The sequence below is a fragment of the Lotus japonicus genome, chromosome 1 (assembly GCF_012489685.1).
Source record: "Lotus japonicus ecotype B-129 chromosome 1, LjGifu_v1.2".
In the NCBI taxonomy this organism is placed as follows: Eukaryota; Viridiplantae; Streptophyta; class Magnoliopsida; order Fabales; family Fabaceae; genus Lotus; species Lotus japonicus.
In genome coordinates this window covers 32,003,495-32,017,267 of record NC_080041.1, presented here as the reverse complement: position 1 = coordinate 32,017,267, position 13,773 = coordinate 32,003,495, and the positions used below count along the sequence as shown (strand labels likewise).

General features: G+C 41.1%; 1 protein-coding gene across 1 annotated transcript; it reads left to right on the top strand.

Moving 5' to 3' along the window:
- The first annotated feature begins 746 nt into the window (after positions 1-746).
- On the top strand, positions 747-12,849 carry LOC130734415 (probable glucuronosyltransferase GUT1). The gene is made up of 8 exons (XM_057586807.1): positions 747-1,223; positions 1,324-1,470; positions 1,580-1,644; positions 8,819-8,888; positions 11,337-11,555; positions 12,013-12,156; positions 12,233-12,368; positions 12,461-12,849. Exons 1-8 carry the CDS (start codon positions 939-941, stop codon positions 12,688-12,690), a joined length of 1,296 nt encoding a protein of 431 aa, XP_057442790.1. The 5' UTR covers positions 747-938; the 3' UTR covers positions 12,691-12,849.
- Positions 12,850-13,773: the final 924 nt, after the last annotated feature.

Below are 13,773 nucleotides of genomic sequence, written 5' to 3'. Positions count from 1 at the left end.
ATCGCACAAAGGTGAAAGATCAGGGGGCAAAAGTGCAATTAAGCCAAAAAATAAAAAAATAAATGAAATAAATTAAATACAATTAATAGAAAATAAAAAAAACTGAAAAAATATTTTTATAAAAATCAAAGAAAAAATAATAAAATAAATGAAATAAGTTAAATACAAATAATAGAAAATGAAAAAACATTTTTATAAAATAAAAAAAAAAACTGAAAAAAATATTTTTATAAAAATCAAAGAAAAAAATGTTTTTATAAAATCAAAGAAAATAAAATATTTTTTTTAATTGAAGATAGAAATTTAAAAATAAAATAAAAGAATAATTATTTTTAATTTAGTGTAGGTGGTGCAAATAGAAACAAATTCTTCTTTTATTTTATTTTTAAATTTCTATCTTCAATTAAAAAAAATATGTTATTTTCTTTGATTTTAAAAAACATTTTTTTCTTTGATTTTTATAAAAAAAATTCAGTTTTTTCTTTGATTTTATAAAAATATTTTTTCATTTTCTATTAATTGTATTTAACTTATTTCATTTATTTTATTATTTTTTCTTTGATTTTTATAAAAATATTTTTTCAGTTTTTTTTAATTTATAATTTTTTTTATTTTCTATTAATTTTATTTAATTTATTTCGTTTATTTTTTATTTTTATTTCTGATAAGGGGGTGTGGTTAGTAAAAGGGGGTGAAAATAGCAACCACCGTTAGCAATTGGACGGCTAACTAATGGAAGGGCCTAAATCACACATATTAATAGAAGAGGAGGGAATTCACTCATTTTAAAGATGAGGAGGTAAATCGCACAAAGATGAAAGATCAGGGAGCAAAAGTGCAATTAAGCCTTTTCTTGAATCTCTCTTCTTCGCCACCGTTCACCACACACCACCATTTCCCGCTGCAACAGTGCTTAGCACAACAACAAACCAAAAGCAATGCCACCCCACCACCACTACCAATGCACCCGCACGCACCAGATCGGAGCCATACTCCTCGTCGCCGCCACCTTCTTCCTCACGCGGCTCTTAGACGCCCCTTGCACCCTCTCCACCACCACCGGCACCACCGTTCGCTCGTCACAGCACAACCTCCCTCAAGAACCATCCCTCAAGATCTACGTCTATGACGCCAGCGAGATCGACGGATTGAACGAGCTCTTGCGCGGAAGGGATGGTAAGATCACAGAGGAAGCTTGCTTGAAAGGCCAATGGGGCACTCAGGTCAATTTCAAACCCTAATTCTTTCAATTTTGTGGTATTCAGAATCAGGAATCATCATCAATTTTGTTTCAATTTAACTGTAACTGATGTTGATTAATAGGTGAAAATTCACAAGCTGCTGTTGCAATCAAGATACAGGACATGGAAGAAGGAGGAAGCTGATTTGTTCTTTGTGCCATCGTATGTGAAATGTGCGCGGATGATGGGCGGTCTTAACGACAAGGAGATTAATCACACCTATGTTAAAGTAACTAAGCATTTCCTTAGTTTAAATCTCATTGATGTTGTTTTGGATGAGATGGTAGAAAATTAGAAATTATTTAGCTGAACTGTTTCTCTGCTTTTTGAGCTCTCAGGTGATAAGCCAAATGCCAAATTTTCGGTTATCCGGAGGCCGAGACCATATCTTTGTCTTCCCCAGGTAAAATTTACTGGTTTTGGTTATTTCCCCATGTTGGAAATGCTAGCAACACACTATTTCAATTTTCAATACTAGCTCCAGTTTCTATTTGTGTTAGATAGTGAAGAGAATACTCAAACTTAGAACTACAATTAAGAGCGTGTTTGGTGTGCTGTTCCTTTACGAATCAACTCAAACCGAAAAAACATGAATTTCAAGGGAGAAAACTTGAAAGGAAGTTGATGGAAACCCAAAACAGAAAATAGAACTGAAGGAATGAAACAGTAATCAGGATTGTTTATTGATGAATTGGAAATCGTTACAGAGAAGGAAAAGCCTTTCCTAAACTGACCAGAGCCAAGCTCCTATAGGAAGCTATTGCTTCCTACTCATTACTACACGCTCAATGATTTCAGAATGCCCTCCCTACCTCTCACTACCTTCCTTATATTATGGAATGGATTACAATCCTACCTCCCCTCTCTCTCGCCAGCTCACCAGCTGTGCTGTTAGTTAGTTACTACTCCCTTTGTCCCTTTTGCCCCTTCTAGAGTATACCTTCCACTCTTTGGGCTTCGACCCCACATGGGCTAATGACTCACTTGGGCCAGCTGCTGGATCATAGTTCCTAATAATGCCGCCGTCTGAACTCACAACCTTGTCCCCAAGGTTGAAGTTTGGGTATAAACTCATGATGGTGAGGGCATCCTCCCAGGTAGCCTCCTCAGCAGTTTTGCCTTGCCATTTAATTAGTAGCTGCTGAATGGTGTCACCCTGCAACTTCACCAGGCGAGTGGCTAAAACAGTGTCGGGTGTGTCCTTGTCATCACACTCGCCCTCCAATTGATCTGGCAAATCTGCTTCTGCAGAGTAGTCCCCAATCGCCTTCTTGAGCAATGACACATGAAACACAGGATGAACTCGCGATCCTTCTGGTAAACGTAACCTGTAAGCCACCGCACCCACACGAGCCACGATAGGATAAGGCCCATAGTATCGGGCTGCCAGCTTTGCATGAACCCGGGTTACTACAGATTGTTGACGATGTGCGCGAAGCTTCACAAAGACCCATTCCCCGACAGTAAATGATTTTTCAACCCGCTTAGTGTCAGCTTGTGACTTCATTCGACCCTGGGCTCGCAAGAGTTGTGCCTTCAACTGGCGCAGAACCTCATCTCGATCAACCAATTCACGTTGCACTGCGTCAACCCTGGTCTCCCCGAGTCCCCAACGTGTGATTGCTGGGGGTTTGCGTCCATAAACAACCTCGAACGGGGTCATATGTGTGGCTGAGTGGTAAGATGTATTGAACCAATACTCAGCCCAATGGATCCAAGTTGCCCACGTTTTAGGTTGATCAGCCGAAAAACAACGCAAATACGTTTCCAAACAGCGATTTACGACTTCCGTTTGTCCATCCGATTCGGGGTGGTACGCGGAACTCATATTCAACTGTGTGCCCTGCAACCGGAAAAGCTCTTTCCAGAAATGACTCATAAATACTGGGTCCCGGTCGCTCACAATGGTTGAGGGAACTCCATGCAAACGTATGACTTCCTTGGCAAACAATTCAGCGATGCTCTTCGCAGTATAGGGGTGCTTCAGCGGAATGAAGTGACAGAATTTGGATAGGCGATCCACGACCACTAGCACTGCCTCGTATCCCCTGGATTTAGGTAGGCCAGTTATGAAATCAATCGAGAGATCTTCCCACACCTGATTTGGGATGGGTAGAGGCTGCAGCAAGCCTGCGGGCGATGAGGCCATGTACTTTTGTCTTTGGCATGTATCACAGCTACGAACAAACTCTTGCACCGTGTTCTTCATGCCTACCCAATAGATGTTGGCCGCGAGCCGCCGATAGGTGCGGAGAAATCCGGAGTGCCCGCCATGTGGGGTGGCATGAAATTCCTTTAACATCTGTGGAATTAGAGAGGAAGTATGTGACAAAACCAGCCTCCCTTTGTACAACAGAATCCCCTGCTGTAGACTGAATTCCGGATGAGTTGATGGGTCATTTTGTAACTCCATGATCACATGCTTAAGTTTTGCATCCTGCTGAACCTCTGTTGCTATCAACTGGTGATCTTCCCAGCGCGGGTACGTGCACACGGTCCTGATCTCACCATATTCCCCAACGCGCGATAGCGCATCTGCTCCCTTATTTAACTTCCCAGGTTTATAAACGATATCAAAGTCATACCCCAATAGCTTCGCGGCCCAATTCTGTTGTTCCCCAGTAATAATCTTTTGATGGAGCAACTCTTTAAGACTCTTCTGATCAGTAGACACAAGAAATTTCCGTCCCAATAAGTAAGGACGCCAATGCTGTATCGCCCAAGCTACTGCCATAAGCTCTTTCTCATAGGCGGACTTAGCGAGATTCCGTGGTCCTAAGGCCTTGCTATAGTATGCTATGGGTTTCTTGTCTTGCATCAAAATCGCCCCGAGGCCACACCCTGACGCATCACACTCAATTAGGAATTCTTTCTCAAAATCTGGAAGTGCCAAAACAGGGGCCGTTGTGAGCTTCCCTTTTAGAGTTTCAAATGCATTTTGTGCTGCAGCTCCCCACTGAAAAGCATCTTTCTTTGTCAAATCTGTGAGTGGCCTTGCTATTTTCCCATAATCCCGAATAAATTTCCTGTAGTAACCGGTTAATCCAAGAAAACCTCTCACCCCTTTTACATTCTTGGGCACGGGCCAACTCTTGACACTCGCCACCTTGCTAGGATCAACCGCCACTCCCTGTGCTGAAATCAGGTGCCCCAAGTATTCAACTGAGTCTTGCGCAAACTGACATTTCTTCTTGTTTGCTGTCAAGTGTTGCTGTTGGAGGAGTTGTAAGACCTTCTCAAGATGCAATAGGTGCTTTTCCCAATCGCTGCTATACACTAGAATATCATCAAAAAATACAAGCACTCCCTTCCGGAGCATGGGACGAAAAACTGCGTTCATCAAACTCTGAAACGTCGATGGTGCGTTCATGAGACCGAACGGCATTACGAGGAATTCGTAGTGCCCTTCATGGGTACGAAATGCCGTTTTATGCACATCCTCTGCCCTTACGCGAACCTGATGATACCCCGACTTGAGATCAAGCTTTGAGAAAAATTTAGCACCATTCAACTCATCGAGCAGCTCTTCAATTACAGGAATGGGAAACTTGTCAGGGACTGTTACCTTATTGAGTGCGCGGTAATCCACGCACATACGCCATGACTGGTCCTTCTTCTTGACCAAGAGCACTGGACTGGAGTAAGCGCTTGAGCTATGTCGTATGATGCCGGCTGACAACATCTCCTGAACCTGCCTTTCAATTTCATTTTTATGGGTATGGGGATAACGATATGGTCTGACGTTGACTGGTCCCTGCCCTTCCTTTATGTTGATACAATGCTCTTTGCCTCGACTCGGGGGTAGCCCCTCCTGAGCTTCAAACACACTGTCATACTCTTGCAACAACTTCTGCAAGCTTTCCTGTTGCGCTGCCTCTAGATGCTGACCTTTGGGAACCTCATGCCGGTGCTCCAAGAGTCCAAACGCTAGCTTGCTGTCAAGGTCAGACCTTCTCAGGATGCTTTGCAACGCCCCCATGGAACTTCCGCCAGCACTAAGACCCTGTAGCCTTACCCACTGTGTGCCGTGCCAGAAACTCATAGTATGCTTTCCCCAATTAGCAATTGTATCTCCCAACGTCTTGAGCCATTCAATTCCTAGCACAATATCAGGGCCTCCCAGATCAAACAAATGGGGTGTGCACGAGAACTTGTAATCCCCAATCTCCAGGTCAAGCTCCTTACACTTACCTCTGGTGTGAGTCTGGAAACCATCTCCCAACTTGATGGACATCCGTGGAGTGTCTTCCACTTCCCAGCTCATTCGTTGCACAACCTTGTGGTCAACGAAATTATGAGTGGCTCCGCTGTCGACTAACACGAGCACGGGCACCCCTCGCACTTTTCCTTGTAGCCTCATGGTTTGTGGCGGCTCACCATGGTCGACGAGATTGCACAAACTCATTATACTTAGCTCACCATCGACCTCGTCTTCCATCTCGTTCATCTCTACGGCGAGAATGTTCCCATCGCCGGCGTCGTCGTCGCCGTCTTCGACGAGCAGCACTCGGAGTTGGCGATCGGGGCATTTGTGCATTGGGTGGAAAGGGCCTCCACATTTGAAGCACTGACCCTTTTGTTTCCGCTCCAATAATTCATGATAAGTGAGATGGGAGAATCCCCTGTCACGTGGACCGGCCCTCCTAGCTTCTGTTGTTGCCTTGGGGTCTCCTTTTGGGCCACCAAAAACTGGTTTATTAGTAGTCGCGGGCCCATTATCCTTAGCGCCTTTGACCCAGACCCAATCGGTGCTTCCCGGGCGACCCGGCCCCGGGCGATCGCCAGTCCGAAAACCCGCTCCACCAATCCTCGAACTACGGTTATAACCCGACCCGGCTTCACCCCTTACTTCCTTCTCCACCGCCCGGGCGATCAAGAGCAATCTTGAGCGGTTCACTCCGCCCATCGCCACCAAGCTCCTCGCCTTTCCCCGTATCTCTTCTTTCAGACCATGCAAGAAGTATCCCTGGTATTGCTTCTCAGGTAATTTTGGGATTTGGGCCGTCAAATATTCGAACTCGGTAATGTACTCCTCCACCGTACCTTTCTGACGCAACTCAGTCAATTGCTCGTACACGTCACCGTCGCCGTGACCGCCATAACGCTCCAGAAGAGCTTGACGCAACTTCTCCCACGTCAGGGGAGCTTCTGATTCGAGCAAAGAGTTGTAAAAATGGATGGTGGGTCCATCCATGCTGAGCTGAGCGAGGCTCACCTTGACCTCCGGTGAAGTCTCTTGCACACGGAAATACACCTCCGCGCGTGAGATCCAGCCCGCCGGGTCTCTCCCGTCGAAGATCGGCAACTCTACCTTCTTTACTGACTGGCGAAACTCCGCCAACGCATCGCCGTGTAGAGGTTGCGTTCGTGGTCCTCCTTCGTTCGCTTCAGGTTGCTCAGGAACCTCAGCGCTTGAGCTTTCTCCCTTGTCTCGGTTTGCACTTGCATCTTCCCTGTGTGACATTTTTCCTAACGATCGTTCCATCATCGCAATCAACGATGCAGGAAGATCCTTCATCGCGGTCGTAACAGCTACCAGCGACGTTCGCATCTCAGCGAGCTCGCCTTCAAGAGCATCAAGCTTTGCTTCCATCGAGTTTGTCGTGTGTTTGGATTTTCTGGGTGGCATTCACTGGTTCCGGCGAATCAATCCGGCAGGTCGGACCAATTTGATGGAAACCCAAAACAGAAAATAGAACTGAAGGAATGAAACAGTAATCAGGATTGTTTATTGATGAATTGGAAATCGTTACAGAGAAGGAAAAGCCTTTCCTAAACTGACCAGAGCCAAGCTCCTATAGGAAGCTATTGCTTCCTACTCATTACTACACGCTCAATGATTTCAGAATGCCCTCCCTACCTCTCACTACCTTCCTTATATTATGGAATGGATTACAATCCTACCTCCCCTCTCTCTCGCCAGCTCACCAGCTGTGCTGTTAGTTAGTTACTACTCCCTTTGTCCCTTTTGCCCCTTCTAGAGTATACCTTCCACTCTTTGGGCTTCGACCCCACATGGGCTAATGACTCACTTGGGCCAGCTGCTGGATCATAGTTCCTAATAGAAGTCTTGCTTAAGTGGCTTGAATGTACTTTAAGTTGACCTTAACTTTTAACCAAATACACTCTAAATTGTTGGAATTATTTTTAACTTTTCCAATTTACCAGTACATTATTAGGTGGATGGCCGAGTATAATTAAGAAAATGATGATTAATGCTATGTTGAACTATTACATGGGACAGATAAAGAGAAATGAGTGAACTATTACATGGACAAATAAATAAAAACAAATTTATTCTTCTCCCGGATAGATGAATAGGAATGAAGCTAGTATAGTTGTAGTTCTTTTGATTGGCTGCATTTTGCTCAAACCATGATGTGCAACCATATGTTCCAACATCTGGAGCAACATGGTGGAATTACATATGTTGTTGGTTCAGTCATTAAAGTCAAGTTTGTTGTGAGGTTGCTGATTGTATGGGGATTCAGAAGATTTATTCTATACTGTGCGTTTTATCTTCTGAAGGCGTGTTTGTTTTAATCTTGGCTGAAGTAACAAGATTGATAACGTGTGAACCAAGTCTATCTCAAAGTTTGAATTCTGTTTTACTTGGTTCTGTTATTTTATTCTGGTAAGATTTGATTCCTTGAAGATTCTTTCCAGAAGTTTTGTTGTGGACTCCTTTGTTCGTTCAAGCCCATCAAAGACAAGGCCTGAACAACTGATATTTAAGAAGACCTAAACCTAGTTGCTAGGTGTGCCTTTGGTTGGAGAAATTAGGGTTTCATATTCGTGAGTTCACACCGTGTTTCTGTTGTTCTCTCAGCAGCTTTATGTTCTTGTATTAGTTGAGAGTTGTTGCATTAGTTTTTGATCATGAGATCTGTCTTTCAATCTCTTGTGTAAAGGATCGGTCACTGTGGCAGTGATCATTAGGAGTTAGGGGAAGTTTCCTCGTAGCTTAGAGGGAAGGGCTAAGCTAGAATCACTAGTTGTAATAGTGGTAGACATTGAAGAGGCTCTATACTAAGGGGGAGTACTTAGGTATAGGAGGGACTTTCATGTATGACCTGAGAGCTATTACTAAGATAGTGGATTGACTTCTGGATTGGTATCCTTCAGACGTAGGTGATGTTCACCGAACTGGGTTAACAATTCTCTGTGTTTTTTTAGTGATTTATTGTTGCTACTGTGTTGTTTCTACTGTATTAAACGTGTGGCTTAATTTCTGTACTGTTGTGCAATTGTGGAACCGATTGTCCCAACATCGCGTTCGACATCTGTCCTGTGCGAGAACCAGAATTTCAATAGTCTTTATGATGGGTCCATCTTTTAAGAGGTCACTCCTTTTAAAAAGTGACCAATTTAGGAGATAAACGTATTATGACTTTTCGACAAAATACATCTATCATGAAGAACATATTAATGAGTGTATAAAAGAGTGTATTGTTAGCATTTATTTTTCTTGAACTGTGAAATAGCAATTGACCTTTGGTTTTACCGGAGCAAACACAAATATGAACGTTTCTGTAACTGACATTTTGTTTGACTCTGACAACGATCTTGTTTTTCAGTGGTGCTGGAGCTCACTTGTTCAAATCTTGGGCGACATATATAAATCGCTCCATTATTCTTACCCCAGAGGTGAGTTTTCGCTTTTTGTCACAGTTTTATCAGGTTTGTCTACTTACTCGGAATTATGTGCAGTTTAGAACTAGCTGGGGAACAAAGTAGCAAATGTAATTTATGTGAAATGATGTAGAAATAAAATGGGGCAGTGCTTGAACAAGCTGGATGGAGTTAGTGCATGCATAAGAGCAAGTGAACTGTTCATTTGAAATTATTTATCAATTATCTTCTTCATATTGTTTGTTCTTTAAGTCAAAATATAGAATAAAAGTTTTCAGTTATAGAAAGCATTAAGTGAGTACATTTTAAAAATCGATTTTCTTATTCGTTGTTTTGATTTCGAGTCCCCCCACCCGTTCTTTTTGTTATGAAATAGGGAAGAGGTTTAAAAGCTTTCATGAAATGAGAACCTCCCTCTGATTAAGTAAATTTAATTGCCTCTGTCTTGACCACGAACGTGGAAGACCTGATGAATGTGGTTCTAGAATTTTGTGTTCTCGTTTTGTTAATGATAAGTTTTGGAGTGATAAAGAAGTAAAGCTGGAATAGCACCCCCTTTCGTGGGTGTGTTAGGAACAAGCCCCAAATAGGGGAGCTAACATCAGATGGACCAAGGAATCAAGTAGGCTAGGCCCTGTTAGTTAGGCATTGTTTGTGACTTAGCAGGGCTTGTTACGGAAGCTGTTAAAATAGTTAATTAGTTAGGCTATTATAAGTAGAGGCAGAGAAACTAAAGGGAGTTACTTAGTTGGTCAGTTAGTTTTGAGTGGGGAGAGTCCTGGTTCTCAAATTGCTGAGGAAAACACTATTGTATCTCATTTTTCCCCTTTTACCCTGGACACTGATTCATCTAGAGTTGGAGGAGGATTCAAAGTAGAATTTCCTTATTTTCTTTCTGGTCATCCCTATATTTTGAACCAGCACCTAGAAGATGTCCGCGGCCTGATCAGGAGTGGATAAACAAATGCTTTAAAAGTTGCTGAGGGAGCTAACGAGACTAAGCAGAGCATTCAAGGAGGAACATTTAGGGATTCTGGTATTTGAAGGAGATCATAGGGTGGATGATAGATTGTTGCAGAGCATTCAAGGAGGAACATTTAGGGATTCTGGTATTTGAAGGAGATCATAGGGTGGATGATAGATTGTTGCAATCATGGTATGACATAGTAATTCTTTCATAGGGTGTTGAATTTATAAGTGGAGTACTAACCCAAGAGGTTAGGCAGCGATCATGCCTTCTGGGCAAACAAATATTGATGTTGCTAAGTGCCAACAAGGTTAAGGGGCAGGGAATTGATGTTTCTATGGTGTGGGATAGAAGCAGAGGAAGGTCATCTACCACATTGAAAATTGTCTTCGGAAAGGCGTTTGGTTATTGACCTGTAGTTCATAAATATATCGTGTTGGATTCTGGTCTAATTCCCAACACAAGAATTCACAAATACTGGACATGGAAAGCTACTGCTGTTCAATCATACATGTATATAAAATTTTCCTTTTCTTGGGGAAGACACCAATCATACATGTATAAAAAATTCTGGGGGAAGACATGTATGATTGGTGGCCGATCCTTATCAGTTAGTTTGTAGAATAGTTAGTTGGATAGAGGGAGTCGGTTTGAGAGTGAGAGAGGAATATATTTTACATAGTAGAGAGATGGAGAAGGGCTTCATCATTTTTATCATTCTTATTGAGAATTGGAAGAGACTAGGTTTTCTTTAATAACCTGGAAATTCATAGCATTCTTGAATAAACTCAGTTTTTCTTTCTTCAGTGTCGATACACATCATCATCTCTATGTTCTGTACCAGTATTTCTCAGTATGAGACTATGTTTCTTTTATTTATTAGAACAGTTGATTTGAGTTGTCTAGGTAGCCAGATACTACCTCAGAAATGTCACATAATTCTCTCTTATTCTTCAGTACCTGTAGAGATACTGAAAAACTCCGGTTCCTCTGGACCTGTGGAGGCATCGCATTAAAATTTAATCCTTTGTCCCAAATTGAAGAATGGGTTTCTTAAAATCTAAAAAGAGGGGGGCGGGGCGGTTGCATAATGAAATATCATTCCTGGAATCGACAATGCCAGATATAAATGGGAATTTGGTTTCGATTCTCTGAAGTGTTGCTATTGCTGTTCGTTACAATTAAAAAAGGAACCTTGAACCTATAAAAAATCTGTTATTTTGTTCCATAATGAAATATCATTCCTGAAATCAATATTTTAGGATATAAATGAATTTGATGCTATTCCCAGAAATGTTGCTTTTGGTGTTTGATACAATTAAAAATTATGTGTCTTTAACCTTTTTTCTTTTTCATAAAAAAATACCCGTAGTTGCAAAATCTCCATATTCCCATATCTTTAACTGTTGAGGCACAGTAGAAGATTGTGGCCTAATGCCTAATATTAAAATGAGAGGTTCTCTGCCCTTAAAGTTTGTTCTTTGGCATTTCAATAGGGGGATCGGACTGATAAGAGAGATACTAGTGCCTTTAATACTTGGAAAGATATAATCATTCCAGGTAATGTTGATGATGGTATGACTAAAGCTGGATCTACAGTGGTCCAGCCTTTGCCTCTGTCAAAGCGGAAGTACTTGGCAAATTATTTAGGACGTGCACAAGGAAAAGCTGGTCGTCTTCGGCTAATAGAGCTTGCAAAACAGTTTCCGGAGAAGGTACGTCATCTTCAGTGACTGGTTGGTTCTTAGTGTGGTTTTCTCATAGCAGAATGCTCTCTTTCAGGCCGTGTTTTAATTTGAGTTCTATTCTATTAAAGTACAAAATTTACCTGTGTTCAGTAAATTTATGCTAAAGCAAGCTATACCTTATGATGGCTCAGAGATAGCAAACTCCATTTACTTGATTCCAGTTCCAATCTTAATTGTTGGGTTTTGAACCAGTTTTATTTCAACGAATCACAAAGTGGATGAGTTGTTTGTTCTTTTTGCTTGGAAATTTCCAAGCAATTTCTCCAACCAAATTTTCATATGGTATTCAGAATATTGTACACTCTTTTACCTCACGTCCTGTGTAGTGACTGGCTTATTAAAATGCTTGTGCTTGTTCAGGCTAGGATGAGTCTTAACTATGATACAAAAAAAATTGTGCAGCATGTATTGATGGTAAAAACAGTTGGAATGTCCAGATTTGAAACTCAGTGGAGGTAGCAAGTTGGGAAGGAAAGAATATTTTGAACACCTGCGCAATTCCAAGTTTTGCCTCGCTCCACGTGGGGAGTCATCTTGGACGCTTCGCTTTTACGAGTCCTTTTTTGTGGTATGCCCCCCTTCCTTCTCTTCTTCCCTATCGACAGGATTTACTTGAAAAGAAGTAACCATGTTCCATTTAACAGGAATGTGTTCCAGTTATAATATCAGATCAAATAGAATTGCCATTCCAGAATGTCATCGATTACAGTCAGATATCAATAAAATGGCCATCCAATCGAATAGGTCCTGAGCTACTGCAGTACCTGGAATCTATTCCAGGTCAAGATTCTGTGCCATTTATCTCCCAATTCCATGCATCCTACCTGTGTTGCACATTTTTAACTTTAAATCTATCTTTCTGTTTTGTGCAGATGAAATAATAGAAGCAATAATAGCTCGCGGTCGAAAAGTTAGGTGCTTTTGGGTCTATGCTTCCGATTCAGAACCTTGTTCGGCAATGCATGGAGTTATGAGGGAACTCCAGAGGAAAGTGAGACAATTTCACCAGTCAGCTGAAACATTTTGGCTGCACAATGGCTCGTTTGTAAACAGAAACTTGGTTGAATTTTCCAAATGGGAACTCCCTGTCTCTTTGCCTTGATAAGCTACCAGAAACTTCTTATAATTTTTTTTTATAACTATCATCCCAATCTTAATTCTTTACAAAGCCCATATTAGGTCATAATTCACTCAGTACTCAGTAGTATAAAAAAAATTTTGCTTCCGGGTCACATGATATTGTATCTATGTCTCTTTTTTCTCTTTCTGATCCTATTTTTTTGTTACATTAAAGATATGTATTACATTAAAAAAACTTAAAAATAACAAAGAAGCATTAAATTTAAGAGAAAAAGTTTGATGCACCGACGGTGTAAAGTTTTTTTACACCGTCAACCAATCAGATTTCAAGGATGTGAGAAATTCTCTCTTTTCATTTAATTTCTTTAATTGACATGTCACATCCTTGAAATCTGATTGGTTGACTGCATCAAAATTAAACTCTAAATTTAAAGAGGCAGAAAAATAATATATTAACCACGGGGTGGCACAAGTGGTGAAAGTGCATTTCCTTAAGGGATTTCGCCTAGGCTTCTAGCCCGGGTTCGATCCCCTTTGAGGTAAACAATAATACCTTTGTGGCTAGGGACATCACTACTGTATCCCGAGCCAGTTTAGTCACGTGGGGCCTCTTTTCCCGTGGAGACTGGTGACCAAAGGACAAAAAATGAAAAATAATATATTGGCATTTTCATGGGCTCTTCATTGTTCAAACAACACTAAGATTGTGTGAGCTTCTCTTCTTTTTTTCAAAATGAATTCGATTACTTACAAACTACATACAAAAACATCTCTTTAAAAACAAATTTTATTTGATAAAATCTTTAAACACAATTTTGACTTAACCATCTCTTCAAAAACATCTCTATTGAATAAATTATTGGCTTAATACATCAGAAGACCCCTGAAATTGTAAAGGGAATCAGTTCCAGAGCCTGTAAAATTTTCGCATCAAATTGGGTCCCTAAGAAATGTTTTTTAATTCAATTAAGGCCAAATGCTGCTAGACCTCAATTTTGTCATAGTCATTAATTACACGTGGCTTTTATAATTTTTTTTAATTAAATATAATAATTTTTAATTCCAACTCAATTATTTAATCAGAAAGAAAATTAAAAACTTAATA